The sequence below is a fragment of the Prionailurus bengalensis genome, chromosome B4 (genome assembly GCF_016509475.1).
Source record: "Prionailurus bengalensis isolate Pbe53 chromosome B4, Fcat_Pben_1.1_paternal_pri, whole genome shotgun sequence".
NCBI classification, from domain to species: Eukaryota; Metazoa; Chordata; class Mammalia; order Carnivora; family Felidae; genus Prionailurus; species Prionailurus bengalensis.
In genome coordinates, this window is record NC_057358.1 from 11,615,872 (window position 1) to 11,634,296 (window position 18,425).

Here is an 18,425-nt window from a genome sequence, read left to right on the forward strand (position 1 = left end):
AGAAGTTCTACCGTGGGTACGATGCTATCCAACAGCATCACCTTCTACCAAGAGATCCTTCATGAAGGGAAAAGTCATTTGCAGCAAACTTCATTGTTTTATTTGAAGAAATTTCCATGGCCACCCCAACCTTCAGCAACCACCACCCTGATCAGTCAGCAGCCATTAACATTGAGGGGAGACCCTCCACCAGCAAAGAGATGATGACTCACTGAAAGCTGAGATGATGGTTGGTCAGCACTTTTTGGCAAGAAAGTACTTTTTGAAGTAAGCCCTATGCCCAATGTGGGGCTTGAACTCATGACCCCACTGTCAAAAGTTGCATGCAGTAGTGACTGAGCCAGCACCAGTGCGTGCCCCAGCAATAAGTTATTTTTTTCTACTAATGTATGCACATTGTTTTTTGGTGGGGTTTTTTTTTTTTTTTGGACATAATGCTATGACACATTTACTGGACTGCAGTATAGTGTAAACTTAACTTTTATATGTACTGGGAAACCAAAAAATTTATTTGATGCTCTCTGTTGTGAAATGCCCTTTATTGTGGTGGTCTGGAACCAATCCAGCAACCTGCCAAGGTGTGCCTGTAGTAAACACTCAGTAAATGGTCTATATCAAACAGCTGTGTAAGCAGGGCCTAATGAAAGTGATAATATTCATTCGTCCCCAGATTTAGATGTCTCACATCCCAGGAGACTGAGCAGATTCCACTATCACAAAAGAGTCACGGTTGAAATGCTCAAGAAAAGAATGTAAGAGGTGTTGGCAAGTTTTCCAAACATAAACCAGGTAGGCTATGAGATGTGTAGATTGGGAAGTCTGGCTTCAAGGCACAGCACAATTCGGGAACAGTAAATTAAGCAGATGGTTTGTGATCGTTTAGTAAAGACTGTAGTGGTTGCTAGGAGCCACCATGGGTTTACTAAGAACAAATCTTCCCAAACGTTCCATTTCCCTTTTAAATAGTATTACGTGGTGTGTAAAACTGAGGAATGTCATTTCAGCAAGGAATCTAATTGTTTCCTTATGGACAGGATGGTAAAACATAGGCTAGATGATAGCCCTGCTGGGCTTTTACAGCATGACAGCAGTCAAAGCCAGCTGATTCATGTCATGGGTTATCTTGATGAGGGTCTCTGGCGTGATATCAGAGCCCAGCTCTGACTTGTAACCTTCCCACTTAAGACTTTAGGAGTTTGGATCCAGACATATCGGGATGGATGTGTACCAAGCAAATATGTAGATCGCCCAAAGTTGAGAAGGGTAGTAAACATAATAGATGAGAGGATACAAATTCAGAATATTCTTGATCATTTGAAGCACTCCATTGAACCTCAAAAGATTGGATTTAATGAAGCTGAAGGTGAAAACTTTAAGCTCAAAAGCTCAAGATTGAGTAAGAAAGGAGATTTTGTTTGGTAGAAGTTCAGATAAAACTGATCTGGTCATTTAATTGACCCAACACTTAATATTTATTCATTCATTCATTGATTCATTCAACAAATACATATTGAAAATACTACCTGCTGTTTACTTTTCTTGGCATTAGGGAGATGGTAGTGAACAAAGCAGTTAAAAATCCCTACCCCTGTGGAGCGTATATTCTTTATATGCCAACAGTTGTGCAGCTGCTTTAAAAAAAAAAAAAAAACAGAACCCGGAGAGCCTGGGTGGCTCAGTGGGTGAAGCATCCCATTTTGGCTCAGGTCATAATCTCGCGGTCCGTGAGTTTGAACCCTGCATTGGGCTCTGTGCTGACAGCTTAGAGCCTGGAGCCTGCTTGGGATTCTATGTCTCCTTCTCTCTCTCTCTGTCTCTCCCTTGCTTGTGCTCTCTCTTTCTCTCTCAAAAGTAAGTAAATAAACATTAAAAAATTGTAATGAACCTAATATTAGGCTTTATTTGCAAAAGTATAACATCCACTCTCAATGGTTACTAGTTCACATCTCTTACTTAATACTGTGTTCTTGGTGCTAGAATTTACACTGGGATGACTGCTCTCAGGTCTGGAAAAGTGAGAGTGGCCATAGCATGATGATTGGAAAATAAACCATGTTGGAGGATGATTGGTCGGCCATAGGAAGAGAACAGTAGGCAGATGTTCTATCCCTCAGATATTTGTAGGAGTAGGAGACGAGGGTCTAAGCTTGTTCTCTGTTGCTCCCAGGAGTCCCTACTAATTACAAGGAGGCTGGTTTCTGGTAAATATAAGGAAGGTTGCCTGTGAAGTGTCCTTGCTGCAGCTGGAAGCCCGCCGGTGTGAGCTCCATGCAGGCTGACCTGGCATTCTTGGGACTCCTCATGCTGCACCTGGTCCCTGGTGGGTGCCCAGACATGTGTGCATGGATGTTCCTATGGCATTTGTGAAGGCCACCTAGTCCTAAAACAATGTTAAAATCTATTTATTTTATTTATTTATTTTGAGAGAGAGAGAGACAGAGAATGCACAAGTAGGGGAGGGGCAGAGAGAGAAAGAGAGAGAATCTCAAGGAGGCTCCATGCTGTCAGTGCAGAGCCCGACGTGGTACTCGAACCCACGAACTGTGAGATCATGACCTGAGCCAAAACCAAGAGTCAGATACTTAACTGACTGAGCCACCCAGGTGCCCCGGCCTTAAAATCTTGAGCTCAATTTTTGTAGATTTTAAGAGTCTGAGGGTGGCATAAAATACCTAAGCACAACTGTTGGGAGCCAGAATGTTTTCTTCTATCATGTCTTCATATCTACAAGTTAGTTAAACCACTTTCTTAAGAGACATTTAAGAGGCCATTCGAGGATTTCTTTGAAATTTCTGAAGTATGTTTATTCAAACATCATCCATCCAGCCCAGTGCCCGTCCATTCTGAGGCCTTCTCTGTAATTCTGGCCCCTCCAGGGCCTCGCTTTTTCTGAACCTAATGGTGATACTATACAGTTTGCCTCTTAATTTTTTTCTCACTGCTTTCGTGGGTGTCTCCAGCTAGGTGATAGGTTTTTGAGAGCAAAATCTCATTTTGTATTTTTCTTGCGTTCTTCCAGGAACATAGAAGCAACTCAGTAAATGACATTTGCTTGACTACTTGATTCATTAGTTGAGGGGGGATAGCCAGGACCCGTATCGTTCCAGCCACTGCAAGAGCTCATGTAAGACATGGCAGGTTAAGTACACTTTAATTTCTCCATCCCTTGCCTCCAAAGAAGGGATTATATTCTTAATTTATGAGAGTCTTCTATTCTGGCGGGGCAAGCACTTTGTGCATAGTTGATTCTTTGTATATAGTTGAATTTGTATCAATGGCTGTACTCCAGGACTCAAACAGCCTCCTTGGCTCAACCTCTGAGAGAGGGTAGAACGGCAGGTACAAATCTCTAAGCTCAGTTTAGAGGCTCATTGACTGTGATTCATGTAACTAGGGTGGCCAGACTTAGCACATGAAAATGGAGGGTGCCCGATCACATTTGAGTTTCAGATAAACAACAATGCGATATTCGGGACAGACTTTCACTAAAAAGGTGGTTGTTGTTTATCTAGAATTAGACATACAGGATACCCTGAATTTTGTCTGGCACCCTTTCACATGAACCCTATTATTTCATTTTCTCGTTGGTCTGAGCTCTTACTTAACCACCCCCCCCCCCAGTTAACTTCACTGAAAGACAATGTTTGTGCCCCTGTGAATGATTCTAACTGTGAATTTTTAAAAATTTAAAAATTGGGAAAAACTCATATGCTGTATACTTTTTTTGTGGTCATAATTCTTTCAGAAGACCCATTAATGATAATTCCACAAACATCTGGGATCTCAGCAGTCCTAACTTAATGTGTTGTGGTTTCCTTGGTAGCATAGTTTACTTGGTTCCTGTAATATACTGTGATCTTATTGTGCTCAGGTATCAAAGTAGCCACTGCTAAGAAATAAATAGCAGGCTGGAGCTCTATGCGCTGTATGCGGATGAAATGTGAATTTCGTGCATTGCCGTCTCGGCTTCTGCAAACGAGCAACTGCGTTGACTAAGCAGAGCTGTAGAAATCAAAGCAAAACATTGCCACCCTCAGTTAACTTTTTTGTTCTCTTTGTTCATCTGCTCAGAGGGAAGATCATATTCTGGTTTGTTCCACCTAATAAGCTTCTTTTTGAGGGAAAGGCATCTCACACTTAGGAAAATGGCCTCCATTTCCCCTAAGTTAATAATGATTCTGGCTGGTTAGTAGGGACAACCTTCACATCTTGGTCATTCATCCAGAAGACGTTTATTAAGCAGACGATGCTAGGTATGAGGGGGGAACAAAATAAGTGAGACGTGGTCCCTGCTTTCAGGGGCTCAGGGGAATCTGCACATGAAATACATGCTTTTAAATGGCTCGGCAGTCATTTAAGTGAAAGGCTTGTGGTAAGAGTTCATTAGCTCATAGAATAATGAAATGATTCTTCTCTCAAATGCTTTAAGTAAATAGCAAGCCTTATAGTCTGAGCAACAGCTACTCTTAATGGATATTTCCAGGGACTGGCCTTAGGCTGTTTCCTTCTCTCTTGGTTCTGTGGTTAGGACTTTGCTACCCGGACCAGGGACTTGTCAGAAATGCAGACCCACAGGCCCGCCCCGCACCCACCGAATCAGAATGTGCAGTGTAGCCAGAATCCCAGGTGATTCGCTGAAGCTCGAGAAGCACTGGTTGACTGCAGAATTTCTGCTTTGGGTATACAGATCATCTAAGGATCTTACTAAAAACACTTCCTGGCCTCTGCCCTCAGGGATTCTGAATCTGTTGGGACCAGGGTGAAGCCTGAGAATTTGCATTTCTAACAGACTTCCAGGAGATGCTGGTTGCCGTGCTTGGGAACAATATTTTGATTAGCACCAGTCTAGTTAGCTTGGGGTGCTGGGTTGACCTTTGGTGATGGCGGTGACTAGAACCCACCCCAAGGAGGGTTCAGTCTGGTGTTCCTTTGCCTGCACTGGAGTCATGAACTTGACAGTGGATCTGTTCCCCGGCACATCTAGCCTGTGAGGGGGATGGGTTTGGTTTGCACACAGTGACCTGTTGAGGCCGGTGTGTGAGGGCCACTGTGGGACTGTGGAAAAGGGAGCGGTTACACGACCCATGGGGGCTCAGCCGGATGAGGTGGGCCCTGAAAGGTAAGGGGATGTTTGCAGGTTTGGCCCATGGCTGGGATTCACATGAATGAATGCAGGGAGACTGGGATGTACATGCCGGAACAACCGTAAATCCGCAGTCACCAGCTTGTAAATAGCACCTCGGGGATGAAGGGGAGCAGAGAGCAGGAGAGCCATATCGGGAAATAGGTCTGGAAGGAAGCTTGGGGACAAGATTGTGAAGAGTCTCAAAAGTCACTTTGTGGAATTTGGATTCGGTCTTAGAAGTTTTTGCTCTAATGATGTCTGTTTTTTAAAGTTTTCATGTCTAATTATACTCACTCTTCTGTGTGTGTGTGTGTATGTGTGTGTGCTTTTTTCTCTTTCAGGATCAAGCATGAAAACATCGTTGCCCTGGAAGACATTTACGAAAGCCCAAATCACTTGTACTTGGTCATGCAGCTGTAAGTACCGTATCCGCCTGAGGAGCGCAGAAGGGGCTGGGAGTGGGGATCGCCAACTCAGATGTCCGAGGGGCCACGGGGTGGTGAAAGAAACGGAGGTGGCGGGCCAGCTGAGCCGTGGGAGTGGGAACAGGCACACGGGGGAGGTGTGTGACCCATCTAGACAGGGGTCTGCGGGCCTCACTGGGTCTTATCTGCGCCAGACCGACGACCTCTCGTCCTCACAGGGGAAGCCATACTCAGGATGTCTCTTTTGCTTTTTAACGTGCGGGGTCCAAATGTTGCTTCCTGGAAACACTCCAGTGGGCGCACCACGAAGTACACTCTGCTCCCGTCTCTAAGAGAAACTCCCACCTTGTCTTCATTTCGAGGGATGCTGGGGGAGGGCAGCAGATGGTAGCTGTGGGCTCCGTCCCTCCATCTACACTGCTGGCAGATAAATGCACATGTGACTGAACTGGCCTCCTGCCAGGCGTTAAGACAAGTACAGTGGGGTCAGACTGCAACGTTGTCACCCCCAGCAGATTATTTCTGCATTCCGGTAACGCTTGAGATTACCAGAAGAGGGAAGAAATCAGAAAGCCGAATATTCGGGCCGAAACTTGACTCGTGCATGTAAGCCCTGTGTAAAAGTTAACATGTAAACTGTTAAATGAAATTAGCCTCCCCACCAGTAGGCTTTTTTTTTTTTTTTTTGTATGAACATTTTTATAGGACATTGGAGGACATTTTTTGAAGTATCTGGACTGGAAGCATATGGATGATTTTTCTCTGTCCAGTGACCGTCCTGCATGGTTACCAGAAGTTTTACAGTCAGCCACGAGGCTGGCGGTTTAAGCAGCTCTGACTGCTGGTTCCTCATTAATTCCCAATTACCTAAATGCACTCTTTCCTGGTTCCTTGCTGTTCCGTTGGCTTTATAATTTGCCACATTCTGGTTCTTCCTTGAGAGCAATGGCTCTCCCCAGATTCGGGGTACTCCCTAGAAGCTCATGTGACTGTGTTTGGTAGAGTGTTCAAAAACAAAATTCACCTGAGCAAATTTGAAGATCTGGTTGGCTTTATCAAATGATTCGTGAGTTGGGCAGCGTCCCATCAAGCAAGTAAAGGGAAGCTCCGCTGAGCTAAACAGAAGGAAGGTTTTTGAAGGCAGAGGGAGGGCACTAAAAGAGAGCAAGAAAGAAATTTTTTAACAAGGAATGCATTGTATAGGCAAGGTTGCCCTCTTAAGGGGAGTAAAAGGGATCCATCAGTAAATTTCCTAGAATTGACCAGGAAATCCTATATTGACTAATTAAAAGTTACGCTTCTAGGAGGCTGAAACTGTGGTGAGTTTAGGTCTTAAGTCTTAGTTTGTTGACTTGGGGCTTTAACCTAAGTGGGCCCATTTTGGGGCTGTGGTTTTCTTTTTTTTTTTTTTAATTTTTTTTCAACGTTTATTTATTTTTGGGACAGAGAGAGACAGAGCATGAATGGGGGAGGGGCAGAGAGAGAGGGAGACACAGAATCGGAAACAGGCTCCAGGCTCTGAGCCATCAGCCCAGAGCCCGACGAGGGGCTTGAACTCATGGACTGCGAGATCGTGACCTGGCTGAAGTCGGACGCCTAACCGACTGCGCCACCCAGCCGCCCCTGTGGTTTTCTTTTTTTACCAATACAGGCTGTTTTTACAAAAGCAGGTGAACCACTTTTCCACCAAATATTGACTTCCTGGTAGAAAGAATATGACATTTTAGTGACAAGATTAAGGCCCACAAAATGTCAGTAGTATATTTCAATGTGTGCTTTTTTTATCAGTGATGCAAAAGAAGAAAAAGAAAAGGCATTAATACTTGAAACCAAAGCTGTATGTGTTCACTTGCTTTAAGTTCTCTATGGATCTGTCACTAAATAAATCGGTTGAAAGTGTCCCCCTTATGTAAATCTCAGTTCTGCCTCTTCCTAGCTGGGTGCATTTGGGCAAATACCTGGGCCTCTCTGAGTATCCATTTCCTTAGTGGGGAGAAATAGTAATATTTACATAATAACAACAATATTTACATTGGAAGGTTATAGCGAGTCCTGAATGAGAAAAATGTGTGGGAAATAAATAGTGCCATAAATAGCAGGGCCTCCATACAGACTCTTTCTTTGTGGACATCTGTATCATTTCATCTGTAGCTCTACAGATGGTCTTTCATTTTACGAGATGAAGTTCAAGTAGATTTAAGTTCTAACTTTCGAAGCAACTTGACTGTATGCTTACCAGCAGAAGTTTATGTAAAGATAGGTTGGCATGAGAGCATGAAAGTGTCTGCAAGGGGAATGAACCTTAGAACAAAGTTTGGAAGTCTTCCTGGGGACACAGCTGTCCCACCCCTTCACTGAGCTTTGCCATCAGGGATTTATCCTCTCTTTTGCAGTCGTCCTAAAACATCTTCGATATGGATCCCATTTGTTCAGAATTTGTAATTAGACAGAGAAGGTGGCCTAGACTTAACTGTTGGGGGTACCATATGAGGTTTGTCAGGCAAATTTGTTACAGAATCAGTGGGAAGGGATGTTTGAAGTGCCTAAGGAGAACACTGTTTGTGTGCACATGCACCACTGAGAGGTTTAGAGGCGCTATTTATACAAACATTGGATTTGCTGGTTGTGAGCTGTTTACTTGTCTATAAATTCTGTTCCCATTGGTTCTCATTACTTTTTGAAGGTCAACTTTGTTGAGACAGAACTTACACCTAATCAACTGCACCCATTTAAACTGAACAGTTCAGTGATGAGTGGTGAGAGTGAATCGTACTCCTGAAACCACCACCACCATCAAGAACGGAAAATTTCTGTTACCCCAGATATCCCTTTGATGGGCTCCCTTCCTTAGCCCCAACCCTAGAGGCAACCACTAACACTCATTAGAGATTATTTTGCATTTTCTAAAATATTATGTCAACGAAATTATACAGCAGTGCATCTTGTGTCTGGCTGATTTCACTCATCGTACCTCTTGACATTCATTCATATGGTAGCGTGGTCAGTACTTTGTTCCTTTTCACTGCTGAGTAGCATTCTGTCATCACAGATGTTCCACATTTTATCCATTTGTTATTGCTAGACACTTGGATTATTATGGACACAGCCTCGGTGTGGATACATGTTTGGGTGAGGACCTAGGAGCAGAATGAGTGGGCCATATAGTAGGTGTTAGATTGAACTTTTTTGAGAAACTGCCAGTTTTCTAAAGTGGGTTTACCTTTTTACATTTTTATCAACAGTGTATGTAAGTTCTTGTTACTCTACATTCTTATCAATATTTGCTACTTTGTTTTTTCAGTTTTATCCATTCTTATGGGTAGACACCCATGGGTGTGTGCATTTCCCTGCTGATGAATTATGATGATCATCTTTTTGTATCCTGATTGGCCGTTTGCTTATCTTCTTGAGTAAACTGCCTCTTCAAATCTTTTGCTCACTTTTTATTGGATTGTTTATCATGATATTATTGGGTTCTAAGTGTTCTTTATATATTCTGTCTTTTATCAGATATATGTCATACAAATTTTTCTCCCATTCTCTAGCTTGCTTTTTTTTTTTGTCGTTTTCTTAATGGTGCCTTTTTAAAAACTAGCTTTACTGAGATATAATTCACATACCGAACAATTCATGCATTTAAAGTATACAGTGGTTTTGTTTTAGTCACAAGGTTGTACAACCATCACACAATCTAATTTTAGAACATCTTATGTTCTAAAGGAGAACATGTAAGGGGTGCCTGGGTGGCTCAGTCAGTTAAACATCAGACTCTTGATTTCAGCTCACATCATGATCTCATGGTTCGTGTCGAGCCCTGCATCGGGCTCCATGCTGACAGTGAGGAACCTGCTTCGGATTCTCTCTCTCTCTCTTTCTCTGTCCCTGCCCTGCTCGTGCGCTCTCTCTCTCAAACTAAAGAAATAAATATTAAGGAGAACACCTAAAAGAGATCCATATCCATTAGTGGTTACTGTCAGGTCTTCCCTCCCCAACCTCTCACTTTCTGTTTCTTTAGAATTGCCTATTCTCGATATTTCATATCAATGGGATCGTACAATGTGTGGTCTTTTGTGACTAGCTTCTTTCATGTGGCTTAATGTTTTCAGGATTTATCCATGTTGTAGCATGTGTCGATAGTTCAATTCCTTTTTATGGCCAAATAATATTCCATTATATGGATATATCCCATTTTATTTATTCATCGGTTGATGGACATTTAGGTTGTTTATACTTTCAGCTATTATAAATAAAGACGCTAGACATTTCCACATACAAATTTTTGTGTGACCATATGTTTTCATTTCCCCTGGGTATATACCTAGGAGTGGGATGGCTGGGTCAAATGGTGACTCTGTGTTTACCATTTTGAGGAACTTCTGAACTGTGATCCAAAGTGACTGCCCCATTTTGCAATCCCATGAGTACTATGTCAGGATTCCAGCGTCTCCACATCCTCTCCTGTACTTGTTTATTATTTGTCTTTTTGTTGATAGCCGTCCTCGTGGGTGTGGAGTGATATCTCAGTGCAGTTTTGATCTACATTTCTCTGATGACTAGTGGTGTTGATCATCTTTTCGTGTACTTCTCGGACACTTGTATATCTCATTTAGAGAAACATCTGTTTAAATACCTCACACAGTTTAAAATTGGGTCATTTGGTTTTTGTTTTTGAGCTATACAACTTCCTTATATATTCTAATGTAAGTCCTTTATTAGACATATTATTTACAAATGTTTTCTCCTGTCCTAAGCGCTGTCCTTTTACTTTCTCGGTGCCATCACTCGTAGCACCAAAGTTTTTGATGTTGACACAGTTCAGCTTATTTTTTTCTTTTGTCATTTATGCGTTCTGTGTCATACCCAAACAAACCAACACCTAATTCTTCATGACACCTTTTGAACAGGAAACGTTTTAATGGTGATAAAGTTCAACTCATCAATTTATTTTCTCTTATGGTTTGTGCTTTTGGTGTCGTGTATGAGAAGTCTTTGCCTACCCTAAGTCTGCAAATGTTGCTTTCTTCTCTAAGTTGTATAGTTTTGGGTTTTCCACTTAGGTCTAATATAAGGTCACCTGCAGGTTAATTTTAATGTATGGTGCAAGGTAAGGATGATATTCTTTTATTTTTCCATTGGGATATACCATTTTCAGCATCATTTGCTAAAAAGACTTTCTTTTCTCGATTAATTGCCTGCGTATCTTTGTCAAAAATCAATTGACCTTTATACAGCTGACTTAATTTCTGGACTCATTCTATTCCATTACTTTATATGTCTGTCTTTTGCCCATACCACACCATCTTGCTTACTGTAGCTTTCTAGTAAGTCTTGAAATCAGGTATTAGAGTCCTCTAACTTTATTATTCTTTTCTCCAAATTGCTTTGGGTATTATAGATTGTTTGCATTTTCGTACGAATTTTAGAATCAGCATGTGTATTTATTTTGCAGAAAGTCTTGTGGGAATTGGTTTGGGATGGCATAGAATCTGTACATTAGTTTGGAAACAACTGATAACTTAAAAAACTCAAGTGTTTCAATCCATAAACATGACCAATTTCTCATTTATTTAGATCTTTCATTTCTCTTAGTGTTATATAGTTTTCCGTGTATAAATCTTCTATATCTTGAATTTATTCTGAAATATTTTCTTTTTTTTAACTGGTTTGATTTGATTTTGTTTCTAAACACTTGGGGAGTATCTAGAACACAACATTTGGGGGGACTTGTTTCATAATATTTGTGCTTGGGAGGTTTCTGGTGTCCTAGGAAACATCATCTTGGGCACTTATGCTCATATATAACGGGATGCTCAGCCCCCTTGTTTTTTTTTTAATATATGAAATTTATTGTCAAATTGGTTTCCATACAAAACCCAGTGCTCATCCCAAAAGATGCCCTCTTCAATACCCATCACCTACCCTCCCCTCTCTCCCACCGCCCCCCCCCCCCCCATCAACCCTCAGTTTGTTCTCAGTTTTTAAGAGTCTCTTATGCTTTGGCTCTCTTCCACTCTAACCTCTTTTTTTTTTTTTTTCCTTCCCCTCCCCCATGGGTTTCTGTTAAGTTTCTCAGGATCCACATAAGAGTGAAAACATATGGTATCTGTCTTCTTCTGTAGGACTTATTTCACTTAGCATCACACTCTCCAGTTCCATCCACGTTGCTACAAAGGGCCAGATTTCATTCTTTCTCATTGCCACGTAGTACTCCATTGTGTATATAAACCACAATTTCTTTATCCATTCGTCAGTTGATGGACATTTAGGCTCTTTCCACGATTTGGCTATTGTTGAGAGTGCTGCTGTAGACATTGGGGTACAAGTGCCCCTATGCATCAGTACTCCTGTATCCCTTGGGTAAATTCCTAGCAGTCAGCACCCTAGTTTTATTACTTAGCTAACTGCTAATATCTGAAATATCAGGTCTGAGTTCTGTAGCATATTTGCTCCTTTGCTGCTACAGCAGAAGAGACTTGATTTTTTATATTGGTCTATATGTAAAATTTTATTTGGGGTTTTTGAAGAATTATCTTTTTTTCAGAATGCTATTCTTTTAGACCATTCTTCTATAGATAGTATAAGGACAGGGACACTGAGATAAGTTACAGGTGAGAAGTCAGTTTGTTTAGAGTTAATTCCTCATCTGACTTTGGTTGTGGAATATCCGTCCATACGTTTGGAGATGATAAAGGACGCCCCCTCAACTCCTCCCCTTTGGTGCCTGTACCAGCGTGGGATGTAAACTGTATTTCAGGCTGATACAATTTAAAGGACATATCAGAATGACTTCTTTTCCCTAAAAAGATATTATATTCCCTAATGAATTATATTTTCAGTAGGACTTAAATTTCTATATATGGGTCACTCCTGAATTTATATGATCAGCCTGGACTCCTCCCCTGAAACCATGGATGTGTATCCAATTTTCTGCTTGAGAGTTCCACTTGGCTGTGTAATAAGCATCACTCACTTACCAGATCCAAAATAAACTCCTGAATTTTACACAAAATCTGCTTCTCCTGCTGTCTACCTCGTCTTAGCAAATGGCAACTCTGTTCTTCTAGTTATTCAGGCCAAAAGCCACAGTCATGCTTGACTCGTCTTTTGCTCTGACGCCCCACAGTCCTATCCATTGGCAAATCCTCTGGTCCCGACTTGGGACAGTTGACCATCCCACCACTTGCCCACCATCTCCACGGCCACCACCCTGATCGAAGTCTCCATCATATATAAAACTTGTCTTTCTTCCCCCAGCCTTCTCTACTTCACTGTTCTTTCTTAGCAGATCGGCCAGACTTCGGTTATACCTCTTTTGAAAACTCCCATTGGCTTTTCATCTCAGGATAAAAGACCAAGTCCTCAGAACCACCTTCGGGGCACTGTGTGTCCCCAGCCCCTGGTTACCTCCCTGATCTCATCTTTCACTTCTCCCTCATGATTTCATTCACCCGCAACCATACTGGCCTCCTTGCTGTTCCTCAAAGATGCCAAGCCTGCACCACTGGGGGCCTTTGTTCCTGTTGTTCTCTCTGCTTGGAACACTTTCCCGTAGATATCTTAATGCTATTGTAAAATGAAGTAAAAATTAGAAATGTTGCCAGGTAGCATCTTCTCACTGAGCCATTCCCCCAGATCTCCCGTATCAGATATCCTCTCCCCCAACCACCTCCTGCCACACTCACGTTTATCCCCTGCTCCCTTCCCCAACTTCGCTTTCCTCTATAGCACCTGTTGCCATCAGAAAATGTCTCCCTGCTTAGTTCTCTGCTAGAACAGTGCTTGCACAGTATGATAGGCATTTAATACATATTTGTCCAATTAATATAATTACATATAAAAAGACTAATGGCTAACATGTATTTATTCACTTATTTAACCCTTACAAAAACCAAAAAACTTAGGAACCACTTTAATCCCAATTTTACAGGAAGAAGCTGAGCAGAAACGTTGAATCATTTACCCAAGCCAGCGAGTGACCCAGTGAATGCCCTTAACCAGTGTGATGCAATACACTGATGATATTTTCTAGGAAAAAATCGTATAGGTAATACTAATGGTAAACAGTTTGGTTTACTTGGAAGAGATTACTGCTTATGATTCAATCAGTATTTTAAAAGCAGAGCTGACTAGGAAATGCCCTGTATTTTGTCATGGTTTGTGAGGAGAAAAAGTTTACAGATGCGTATCACGGGAAATCACTAAAGTAATCCCAACATACACAGCAAAGATCATGTTTCTTTCTTAAATAATTCTGTCAATTAATGAAGGAGTAGATGAGTGTGCTTTACTGATATGATGATATGTTGCACTACATGTATTTCATGTAAGATAACAAACATTTCTAGTATCTCTTTCATTTCATGGTAGCATTAAGATACGTACAAGTTATTTGCTGAACTTGAAACACTAATGATTACATGCACTTTCTTTAAAGAATAGTAGATTCCTGAGTGGCCTAAGACATGAAAATACATACAGCTTCCAGGAGAAAATATGGTTTATCTACTCCCTTGGCTTGTGCGTGAAGCTGTTTGAACTGTTCCGTTTTGGGGGGTTTGCCAGTGTTAGCTTCATGTGGATATTGTCCTCATAATTCATACAGTGTGTTCCCAGAAACAGTTTTAATTAGAACACAAATTACTACTCCCAACAGAAAGTCTTTTTAAGTAGCCAAGCATAATAATGAAGACGAAAGTGTTTCTGCCTATGACACCGTAATATATTTACATATAAATTTCCAAAATCTCACCTTTGTTCACAACAGACACTCATTGAGAACCTAGGGGTGGGTGACTTTTGTTGAGTGCTGGGTGGGTGGGAAGGGGTTGGGCACGTGGTTGGTCCCTCCAGTGGTTCTCTTTGTGGAAGAGCCATCATGACGCAAAACCACTGCATCTCTTAGCGATCATGCAGGGACTCTGGGTCACAGGGAAGGCTATATGGAGGAGATACCCTTGGGTGGAAGTGATTAGGACAAGCCAGATGGATGTGTTGGGTGTGGGTGGGGTGGGACCTGTGTTCCAAGCTGAAGGGCTGATATAAGAAGTTTTAAGGAGCCTGGGTGAGACATGAGGGGTTCAGTCTATGAGGGGGTCCATTCTATGAGGGGTTTCAGTCTGTGAGGGGGGTCAGTTTATAAGGGGTCTAGTCTATATGTAGGGGGCCCAGTCTATGAGGGTTTAGTCTGTGCGGTGAGAGTCCAGACTGTAAGAGGTTCAGTCTGGGAGGGGGGGATGGGTTCCAGTCTATGAGGGTTTAGTCTGTGGGCTGGGGATCCAGTCTGGGAGGGGGTTCAGTCTGTCGGGTCTCATCTGGGGTGAGTCTAATCTATAAAGATTCAATCTGTGGGTAGTCCAGTCTATGGGGGTCCAAACTGTAAGGGGTCCAGTCTGTTGGTGTCTGGTTCCGGTCTATGAGGGCTTAGTCCGTGTGTGTGGGGTCAGTCCAGTCTTTGGGAGCAGTCCAGCCTGTGGGGGGGGGGGCAGCGGGTTCAGTACTCTGGGCTCTGCTGCTGCTGCTGCGACTGCTAGTTTTTCATCCTCCAGGCTAGTAATTTAATATATGTTGTTATTTTTTTCCCTCCTGCCCCTGGAAAACCCACTGAGATGTACAGGGTTTAGATTGCTTAGAAGGTAAAGAAAACCAAGGTCCAATGTAATCATGAACCACCCAGGTTCAAGTCTATGAAATTTCGAATATACAATCATGTTTTCTGGGAACTTTCTTCTCTTTTAATGTAAGCATGTGTGACTATTAATTTTCCTCTTAGCACTGCTTTTGCTGCAGCCTCTAAGTTTTGCTATGCTATGTTTTCATTTTCATTTGTCCAAGATATTTTCTCATTTCCCTGTGATTTCTTCTTTGTCCCCATGGCTGTTTAAGAATGTGTTGCTTAGGGGCGCCTGGGTGGCGCAGTCGGTTAAGCGTCCGACTTCAGCCAGGTCACGATCTCGCGGTGTGTGAGTTCGAGCCCCGCGTCAGGCTCTGGGCTGATGGCTCAGAGCCTGGAGCCTATTTCCGATTCTGTGTCTCCCTCTCTCTCTGCCCCTCCCCCATTCATGCTCTGTCTCTCTCTGTCCCAAAAATAAATAAATGTTGAAAAAAAAATTAAAAAAAAAAAGTGTCTTGCTTAATTTCTACATTTTTATGAATATTATGGTGTTCTTTCTGCTGTTGATTTTCTAGTTTCCTTCCACTGTGGTTGGAAAAGATACTTTGTATGATTTCAGTCTTTTAAAATGTATTAAGCCTTGGTTTTTTTTGTTTTTTTTTGTTTTGTTTCCTAACATATGGTGGAGAATGTTCTGTGTGAACTTGAGAAAAATGTGTACTTTGCTGTTGTTGGTTGGCATTCTGTGTATGTCTGTCTGGTCTTTGGTGTTGTTCAAGTCCTCGGTTTCCTAACTGATGTTCCTCCTGGTTGTTCTGTTATGGAGAGTAGGGTGTGGAAGTCTTCTACTATTTTTATAGAGCTGTCCTTTTCTCCCTGCACTCCTGTCAATGTTTGCTTCGTGTATTTGGGAAATCTCATGTTCCGTGCATATTTGGTGCTTTTATCTTCTTGGTGAATTGACCCTCCCATCATTTTATGATGTCCTCCTTTGTCTCTGGTAACAGCTTTTACTTTTTATAACCATGCTTTTAATATAATCATTGACTTAAATATTTTTGCAGTACTTTTCTAAATATTGTCTTATCTGTTCTATCCAATTTGAATGAAATTTAACACTTTTCATTAAATTTCTTTTTTTTAAAATTTTTAGCGTTTATTATTTATTTTTGAGAGAGAGAGAGCGAGCGAGCACAAGTGGGGTAGTGTTAGAGAGAGAGAGGGAGACACAGAATCTGAAGCAGGCTCTAGGCTCTGAGCTGTCAGTACAGAGCCCAACATGGGGCTCGAACTCATGAACCATGAGATCATGACCTGAGCTGAAGTCAGACACTTAACTGACTGAGCCACCGAGGTGCCCCTCATTAAGTTTCCAATGAGTTCTTTAAAGTATGCACACTTTAAGTATCCCATACATTATAGAACTATCAAAAAATGTCGTTTTTAAAGTTTTATATTTTAATTCCAGTATAGTTACCATACAGTGATATATTAGTTCCAGGTGTACTATAAATATAGTGATTTAACAATTCTGTGCATTACTCATTGCTCATCATAAGTGTGCTCTTAATCCCCTTCACCTGTTTTACCCACCCCCCACTCTCCTACAGTTATAAAAATTTTGGTAAGTAACAACTGGTTATTAATACTCAAATTTGAGAACCGTAAAAGCGCATGGAAGAGTAGAGTCATGTTTAGAACATAAAACATCAATTTCAGAAATTATCCATTTATTAAGTTGTATGTTGTACACATATTTATTTGACTTAAGGAAACATCTCTAAAGTCAGCAATCTCAGGCTTGTAAAGTTAAAAATCTAGAAGGTATCGCCATGGACTTCATTGTTTCTGATATCCTTAGTTGATAAAAAACAGGGCTTGTGGGGCACCAGGGTGGCTTAGTTGGTTAAGTATCTGACTTTGGCTTGGGTCATGATCTCACAGTTTGTGAGTTCGAGCCCTGCTTTGGGCTCTATGCTGACAGCTTGGAGCCTGGAGCCTGCTTTGGATTCTGTGTCTGCCTCTCTCTCTGCACCCTCCCCCACTCATGCTTTCTCTCTCTCTCTCTAAAAAATAAATATTTTTTTAAAAAACAGGGCTTATAAAAAACATGCCTACGCAGTAATACATTTCTGACTATATCAGAATACACATTTTGGCCTGAGATGCTCCTGAATTACAGTTCTGATGACTTATGAAAACAAACAGGCTCCCTACTCCAGCAAAACCAATTTCCTCATGCCCTGCAAATAGGATGTGTACCTTCCAACCTCAGGTTTGCTCTCGTGTTTTTCCAAGTTCAATAATGCTCTTTTGACTCTTGTCAGGCCTCTAGATCCTTCCTTTCCTTTCACAGCATCAGAGTAAATCCCTCACCATCCCACCCAGGCTCCTCATAATGCCTGTCTTTGTACCAGCCCTTCATCCCAGAGTGCTGTCCGCACCCCACGCATGCCCAGCACACCCATCATTTAAGTCCTCTTCACTGTCCCCCTGAGGGTGTCTCCTCCACTGAGACCTTCCCTGTGACCCAGGGCAACCTGCATAAACCTCAAAGGATGCATTTGTGGGCTTTAATTGCTCCCCTCTAAAATGTATGCTGTGCTCTCTGTGATCCCAGGGGTACTTTCACTCTTTCCTGAAATTTTTTGTCTCTACTGATCATTATGCATCATGATAACCATTCATTCATTTACTCAACAAGTACTTATGGGGGAGCCCCTTCCATGTGTCTGTCATTGTTAGCCAGTGGGGATCCAGCCATGAAAAAAATGGACTCCCTTCCCCTCTAGGGGACTACTGGGTAAATACCCAGTAGTGCGATTGCTGGATCATAAGGTAGTTCTATTTTTAACTTTTTGAAGAACTTCCACACTGTTTTCCACAATGGCTATACCAGTTTGTATTCCTACCAATAATATATGACACCTGTTGTTTCTTGTGTTTTTGATTTTAGCCATTCTGACAGGTGTGAGGTGATATCTCATTGTAGTTTTGATTTGCATTTCCCTGATGATGAACGGTGATGAGCATCTTTTCCTGTGTGTTGGCCATCTGGCTGTCTTTGGAGAAGTGTCTGTTTGTGTCTTCTGTCCATTTCTAATTGGATTATTTGTTTTTTGGGTTTTGAGTTGTATAAGTTCTTGATATATTTTGGATAATGACCCTTTATCAGATATGTCATTTGCATATATTGTCTGCTATTCCATAGGCTGCCTTTTAGTTTTATTGATTGTTTTCTGTGCAGAAGCTTTTTGTTTTGATG

At 41.8% G+C, this 18,425-nt stretch overlaps 1 protein-coding gene across 2 annotated transcripts in view; it reads left to right on the forward strand.

The window, feature by feature from the left end:
• The window catches only part of CAMK1D (calcium/calmodulin dependent protein kinase ID), a 435,052-nt gene that overhangs the window by 263,029 nt on the left and 153,598 nt on the right, over window positions 1-18,425 (forward strand). For both annotated transcript variants that reach the window (XM_043564752.1, XM_043564753.1), the window contains exon 3: window positions 5,467-5,541. In XM_043564752.1, the coding sequence (XP_043420687.1) occupies window positions 5,467-5,541 (75 nt within the window). The remainder of the gene's footprint in view (window positions 1-5,466; window positions 5,542-18,425) is intronic.